General features: G+C 45.4%; 1 protein-coding gene and 1 long non-coding RNA gene across 2 annotated transcripts in view; both read right to left on the reverse strand.

The window, feature by feature from the left end:
* The window catches only part of LOC104956491 (uncharacterized), a 14,908-nt gene extending 14,749 nt beyond the window's left edge, over positions 1-159 (reverse strand). Inside the window, exon 1 of the mRNA XM_010783971.1 lies at positions 153-159. Within this exon, the coding sequence (XP_010782273.1) occupies positions 153-159 (7 nt within the window). The remainder of the gene's footprint in view (positions 1-152) is intronic.
* Positions 160-472: 313 nt separating this feature from the next.
* LOC104956475 (uncharacterized) lies at positions 473-7,549 on the reverse strand. The gene is made up of 6 exons (XR_799562.1): positions 7,539-7,549; positions 7,075-7,076; positions 4,494-4,603; positions 4,049-4,107; positions 2,467-2,649; positions 473-606 (listed from the first exon to the last, which is right to left on the reverse strand). It is a non-coding gene; the product is annotated as an uncharacterized lncRNA (long non-coding RNA).
* Between the last annotated feature and the right edge of the window lie 240 nt (positions 7,550-7,789).

Here is a 7,789-nt window from a genome sequence, read left to right on the forward strand (position 1 = left end):
CGTATTACAGCCGTGTTACGCCGTGTTACAGCATTTGGGTTTTTTATAGCCGTTGTTACAGCCTTCTTACAAGCCGTATTACAAGCTGCGTTACAGCCGTGTACAGCCTTTCTTTACCAGCCCATATTACAGCCGTGTTTAAGCCGTGTTACCAGCCATGTTACAGCTGCGTTAGAGCCGTGTTACAGCCGGTGGTTACAGCTGTGTTACAGCCATTGTTACAGCTGCGTTTACGCCGTGTTACAGCCATATTACAGGCCGTGTTCACAGCCGTGTTACAGCCGCTGTTACAGCCATGTTACAGCTGCGGTTACAGCCATGTTACAGGGCCGAGTATTGTACAGCTGTGTACAGCCGTATTACAGCCGGTATTACAGCCATGTACAGCCGTGTACAGCCATTTACCAAGCCCTTCTTACAGCCGTATTGACACCATTTTATACCGTGTCACAGCCACTGTCTCTCACCTCACCACAGTTGTTCTCAGTCACTCATGTCTCTTGCAGTCTTTGGCCCGATTGTCACACAGATACTTCCATCAGGGATGCAGGTTGCCGTCCCACCACCTGTGTTCATCTGTCATGCAGGGTCTTGATGGCGGGGGTACTGAGCGGAGAGGGGGGCATCATGGAAACATCAACACATGCAGCCAAGGCTACAGCGCGTTACACTACGCTCGCATCGACTCCAGTCACATCACAGCCTTACCCTACAGTCACATCACTACAGTTAATCATAAGTACTCACCAGCCGTTACCCTACAGTCACATCACTAGCAGTCATCACTACAGTTCACATCCACAGGCTCATGAACCAGAGCTGCAGGACATGTAGTTACGGCTGTGGAGGTACAGAGGGATCTTCAAGAGGACAGGAGATATTATTATATTCATATATATTCATGTTTTATTATAAATATGTGTTTTGCAGTTGAGTTTCCTGTAAAGCTGTAACGTTCACTTTGTGGCTATAGGGAAAGATGGGATGGATGTATTAGAACATATTACATTACATACAATATAACAATTTCTTTGCAGACAACTCCCTGTTTTCTGAAGCCGTGGCATACCAGAAGACGTATTAGGCTCAAATACCTGGCACTATTTATTCAAACTGGGGATTTCATTAAAAGTGTACGCTCTTTTTGAGCGCGAAAGCTAAATGTGGTCGGACAACCAAAGCAGAGAGATGTGAACCCTGCTCCTGAGTGGGAGATTGACGAAGGTAACTCTGTCACTGTGGACTGACGGCTTCGGGCCTTGTTAATATTGCCACATGTGGGTTTACTTTGAAAAGTGTTCCTTTCCCCGTGGTCTGTTGCTGTTGACTTGTGGGCACCTGGTGCCCTGTGTTCGTCTCCTCCCCCCTCCACCTGTGTCTTGTTGGTTAATTAGTGTTGGTATTTTAGGCTCTGTGTTCTCCTGTTGTTGGTGTGTGAATCCTTGTGGCTGGTGGACTGTGCCACGGTGAACAGCGAGTTGAGGTGTGTCATGTGCCCGTGAAGCAATAATGCCCACACCGAGTTTTATTTGACGTTCTGCCTCTGCCTCTTGCTTGGTCTGGGCCGCTCAATTTCGCTCACAGGGAGATAAATGAAAACGGTCTCTATCAGTTGCCATGCCTGTGTTTACAGAATCTTACAGATCTACTGCAGGACCAGCAGCCTTTCTCTCCAAACTCATGCCATGCAAAGACCCTCCTATCTCGGTGGCCTACCCTCAGAAGTCACATTGGTGCTCTTCATGCAAAACATGCCTCAAAAGTAAAGGTCATCTTTTCCCCACGGGGGGGGGGGGGAAGGAATGCGCTGGGCTGTCTCTCTAAAGGCACTACAGTCCTGCTACAGTCTACAGCCTCCATGCCGAGCACTTTACAAACCTGGCACTGCTATAGGCTCCACTGGGGCGTATCTAACTAGAACCAGAGGAGAAGTTAAATGTCTCCTATCATGAAAAATTCACTTTTTATTTGTCTTTTATTACATAAGATTGTGTCAGAAATAAACCCCTCTCTCTTTTCCTCCGTGACCCACATCTCTAAAAACGGGAACAACGGAGACTGACCAATTTGCTTGCGTTCATGACGACATTACTAAAATGTTGGGTGGGCTTTACCCACGGGCCAATCAGAAACGTTTGGCTGTTCAGGAAACAATGAGACGTGTTCTGGAATTTAATGTGGTCTGTTTTACATTAGCATGCTAACCACTCAGAGCTATTAGTACTGGGAAGCTCACGCGGTCAAAATATATATATATATATTTAAAGTACAGACCCAGAATCAGAATCAAGAGGCTGAGCAATGATCTGGTTGGTATTTTTGAGCAAACACTAATAGACATGTTTTTATATAATTTGTATTGTATTCTGAGACCTATAATATATGCTATAAATAGCATGATAGAGACCTTTAAAGACACTTCCTGGACGCTCGGGACTAAACGTCTCCTCTGAGAAGAACCCTCACCTTCCCCCAGCTGTCTGAACTGGAAGCCCCTGCACTGAGCGGTGACGTAGGAGGCGATGGCGCCCTCCATTCACCACGTTGTACGAGGACGCTGCGGATTCTGCCTTCCGTCGTTACGTTGCTAGTCGGGACCCACGTCCAGCTCCAACGACACGTCCACGCCGGTCCTCTCTGATCATCTTCCTGCAGAGGGAAACAGTCAGAAACAATGAGAGAAGGCGGCATCCATGGGGAGATGTAGTGTTCAGCTTCAGGCTGATGGTTTCAGGGGGGTTCTAGACTGTGTCCTTAATCTCCTCTGAATCAAAGCGTCTAAACAAAAAAGTGCAATACAGAAGTTTGATCTTAGATTAAAAAAGAAAGATGATGGGCAAACAGCTAACGGTACGTCCACACGGCAGCGTCGCGTTGAGCTTGCCGATGGGCTTGTCTGGGTCGACCAACAAACCAATCACATGAATCTCCCGCCCGGACACACAAGCACGCGGCTTGATTGGCTAGAGTTGTGCTGGCATATGATTTGAGTGGGCTGGTGCTTCCAGTGGGATCGCTTGAAAAAGTTGAATTTTCTTAACTTTGGAAGCGAGCAACGGAGGCAAAGCGGACGGAACCACAATGCAGTTCGGCAAAGCGTGACGGTCACACGCCATTCAAAATGTGATGATGGGAAGCGCTCTCCGTTGAAGCGTTCTCCCGTTGAAGCGTCTCCGTTGATGCACGCACGGCGGAGACGTGTGGACATACCTGTAATGCCCGGTCCACACACAGGCATGAAAAAAATCTTGAAAATGTTGCAACGCTGGGCGTGTCTGGAAGTTTGGCGATTTTTTTGCGACCACCGCGACCAACAACCAATCACATTGAATCTTCCCGGCCCCCGGACATACAAAGCAAAGCAATGTTAAAACGAAGTAACTGGAATTAAACTCCCCAAAACAGGAGAAAACTACAGTTTCACCCACTGTCTCTGCCACCTCCCTCCATGCCTGGTTTCCTCCGGTTTGTATCCCGGTAAATAGTTCCGGTCGTAAAGAACCGGGTGATTTGCTACCGTAATATCTCGTTTGGAATATGAGGAAATGAACTGCGGTCTGCTCTCCCAGTTGCACGCGGTTTTGATTGGCTAGCGCTTGCCACTGGCGGGATTTGCATAAACGGGAATTTGATTGCGCTGATGCCAGCTTTGAAAGCATTGGGAGCATCAAAAGTTGAACATTGCTCAACTTTTGATCTTCACGATGCTTTCAAAGCCATACTCCGCTCCCCACAATGCAGTTCAGCGAAGATTAAAAATCTTCTACGTCACCCCATTCAAGTGAATGGGCGAAGCTTTGAAAGATTTTTTTCATGCCTGTGTGTGGACGGGCCGTAAGGCATGTCTCTTTGTTTTATTTATACAACTGAACAAAGTAAAGAAGGTAAATACAAACTTTTAAAAAGTGCTGTAACAGCCGTGTTTCAGCCGTGTTTCAGCCGTGGAACAGCAGATACTTGTTATTCCAAAACAACTTTTATCTCATAAATGTATCATCACTTTTTTTTTTTTAAATGTATGGCTTTGATGGATCTAAAGGACTCTTACTTGATGAGCACCACGCTGACCGTCTGCACTCCGGGGATCCGGTTGTAGTCCGACTCCAGCTGCAGGAAAAACACACCAGATTAGAAGAAAACTTTATAGAATAAAAATTGTAAAAGTAAAATATGCAACAAAAAATACAAATAAAATAGAATAAAAATATTTATATAAACAACAAGTTAAAGTAAAATATGCAATACAAATAAATATGAATACAAATATGTATATAAATATAAAATGTTAACCTAAAAACGCATTTTGTAATAATAATCTGAATCTGTAAAGAAAGCTAAAGTTGTCAAATAAATGAAGTGCAGTAAAAGTTCAGTTTTTGCTTGTAAAATGTAGAGGGAATATAGTCAGGCAAAGTACAGTACTTAGTAAATATAACCTACTACATTATCAACAATATGAGTGTGCAGGATGCAGGGTGGGTGGAGGGGCGTACCGTGTCCACCATGGCCTCGGAGATCTCGTTGAAGGCGGGGGAATAGATGTCCTCGAGCTCCGGGCCATACACCAGAGAGTTGGTGAAGTTAACGAGCGCCCGGTAGTAAACTGAAACACAGAGAGAATCAGAATCAGAGTCAGAGTCAGACTCCAGAGGACCAGACTCCAGAGGGCCAGACTCCAGAGGGCCAGACTCCAGAGGACCAGACTCCAGAGGGCCAGACTCCAGAGGACCGGGGGCCAGACTCCAGAGGGCCAGACTCCAGAGGGCCAGACTCCAGAGGGCCAGACTCCAGAGGGCCAGACTCCAGAGGACCGGGGGCCAGACTCCAGAGGGCCATACTCCAGAGGGCCAGACTCCAGAGGGCCAGACTCCAGAGGGCCAGACGTTATAAACCACATCCAGGATCAGGAGATTCAGTTTATTACAGACGCTGTGACACAGGATCCTGTTCCCTGAGGAATATATTTTGTGACTGTAAATGTGTATTTCAACTTCTATATTTTCTCCTTTTTTAATGCTTTTTCATTTCTATTTGAGATGTGTACATTTTGGATTGTTTATTTCTAGTCTTGTAATCTTTCTAATGAACAATGCCATGTATTTTTATGCTGCTGCAACGCAAACATTTCCCAAATTGGGATCAAGAAAGGCAGAAGTGAGGCAGACAGTGTCTGAAACAGGGATGTGAACTTCTGCTAATTCGGTTTCCCGTCTTTGTTGATTCCTGATTTTCTGTCTGAACAGAAGTAGGTCTATGTTGGTATATTAGCGTAACCGAGCCGTTGTGTTATCTCCGAGTCCAAACACAGTGTTGAGGATCTCCGCATGGGCTCCCATTCTTCACGCTCTTTTGGATGTAATACTCATTTATTAGTGTCAGTGTCTACCTACCTTTGGGGGGCCCCCTTAAACATCTTTTCCCATTGTCGCTATTCGGTCCAAGTGTGTACAATGCTGACATACAAGCACTTTTGTAGTAGCAAATGGGTGAGCACTATTGCTTGTTTAAAGGGCGCGAGCGAGCGCGAGAAGAGAGAGAAGTCTTCTATCAGACTTAGCGTCGAGTTAGAGGAAATAGTCGAAAGTGTGGATGGTGCGCATTGTCATAGCTATAAGCCTGTCTCTCCCTCACATAATTGTATTTAGTCTCCTTATTATCACGAGAGATATTTTCGTTGTATTCTTACTTCTCCTTATTATTTGGTACGAACGTTGCTGCTTGCGCAGTCGACCCTCGCAGCACAAGTCGTACATCGGGCGTCTGGCGGGCTCTAGTCCTTCCTCTATCTCTTGGAAGCTCACGTAAATGACGTGAGAATCTCTTCGTCTCTCATTGATTCTCTCTTTTCCCTATCTGAGTAATATACGTGGTCTACGCAATGTAAATGGGCGGGCATATTCAAACAATATAATATAGAACAAACACAGTAGCTTTATTTGTCCTCTGTGGTACTTAATTATTGCTCATACGTTTTCGTGTCCTGGCCGGGAACGAATACTACATAGTAAAAACATTGTTAGAAATTTGTAAAGAGACGATTCTGTTTGTGACACCAATTTTTACTCCCAAAAATACTGCAGAGATTGGTGGCGACCATAGATAACTAGGTTGTACATGTGAATGTCGTCCGTAGTAAAAAATGTAAACTGGTTCTAGCTATGAACCTCATTTGTGCCTATTGTGTGAGACTGTTAATTAGGAGCATCTGTTGGGCTGTGAGAAAATCTCTTCTTGAGGGAGCTCTATTCCCATTGTTCTCGCTCGGTGGACGAAGAGAGGTGTCCGATCCTATCTTGTCTGTAAGAGCTTTCCGACATACTCGGAGACCTATCCATTCATGTTTATCAAAATGTAACAAGATAAAACTTTTCTCGTTGAAAAAGCCCATTACTGATTTTAGTCCTCCATTTCGGTTCTTATAGTGTCTTTTGGAGAGGTGTGTGTCTCGAGGCAGAGCTGTTTCGCAGTGGAACGAGTCTGTCTCTGTTCAGCAGTGGCATCTGGGCCGTACACCCTCGCCACCCGCTCGCGCACAAATGTTAATAATGTAGATTTATTAAAAATCGAGCCCGATCGACTAGACTGCGGGTGTGGGAACTTTCTTTGGGTCTTGGGGAGACTGTCTTTGGCTCTTGGAGTACTCTGGCTGGTTGTTCTCAGGGGGTGGTAGTACTACATCATCTGATAGGGTTAACTACTAATGAGGTAGTCCTACTTGGTATAGAAAACATTATTAGATGGTTGTGAACTGCAAAACTAATTAGAGGTGCTTCAGATTAGTGTTTGTTCGTGATGAAGACTAGGTTCATTGTCTATATCAGGCCCGCATCGCTATGAGACTTAGAGTAAAGGTAGATTTGATGGTCTGGAGACTGTCTTTTGGAAGCATTTCCCCCTGGGTTACCGCAGTCGTTCAGAAGGCGACGTCACTCTAATTTATGTATTAGCATCATAGGAAATACCTCTGTTCAAGAGCTTTAGGTCCTGGAGCGAGACTCTCTTATGTTATGAGTCGTCCATTCAGAAAGTACACAGAGGGAAATCGGCATTTGTACAACATTTTAAGAGACTGACTTCTGGGAGCATCTTATACTCCAACCTTACGAAACCCGTCTTGATGAGCAGAATGCTCTCGTATCTGTGGTTTCGAGTCTATGATACGTCTAGTAGGTATCTTCTGCCTTAATTTTCCGACTTTAGGCAAAGGAAGGCCACTTCCTAAGCACTAAATCGTATAGGTTAATGATACATAAATTCCGTACAAATGGAGTCGATCTTGCTCTCTATATAAGAAGATAGTCCTATCGACGTAGCTCGATCCTCAAGTGCCCTACGAGAGAGTACAACTCTATCGTTGTTGGGTCCTGCGGAGTACGTCTTCTAGGTCTTTGGCTCCCTGGGAGGACTCTCTTTGGAGTAGTCTTTGGGTCCTGGAGACCTTCTTTAATATCTTTGAAGTCACTGGGAGACTCTCTTTGGTCTCTGGGTTCTGGGTAACCTGTCTTGGCTGGGTGTGACCTCGTATGTTAGATCTTTACGTGCTCTGGAGCTCTATTTCCCATCTCCCGCAACGGGAGTAGTACTTGCTATACTTAGTCCTTTCATTCCGCGCCGGTGTAGTGTCCTTGGACGATGGAACAGTCTAATCTGAGCTTATGTCGTGTCGTAATAGATCCATTGGGAATCTGGGAGCACTCATCTGCGGTAACGCTAGTGATAGCGTTCTTTCGCGTAGCTCTTCGAGGGGCGCACGTAGAATAATACATGTCTTTGGCGGCTCCTGTCACGC

The sequence above is a fragment of the Notothenia coriiceps genome, unplaced genomic scaffold (genome assembly GCF_000735185.1).
Source record: "Notothenia coriiceps isolate Sejong01 unplaced genomic scaffold, NC01 NC01_scaffold00026095, whole genome shotgun sequence".
In the NCBI taxonomy this organism is placed as follows: domain Eukaryota; kingdom Metazoa; phylum Chordata; class Actinopteri; order Perciformes; family Nototheniidae; genus Notothenia; species Notothenia coriiceps.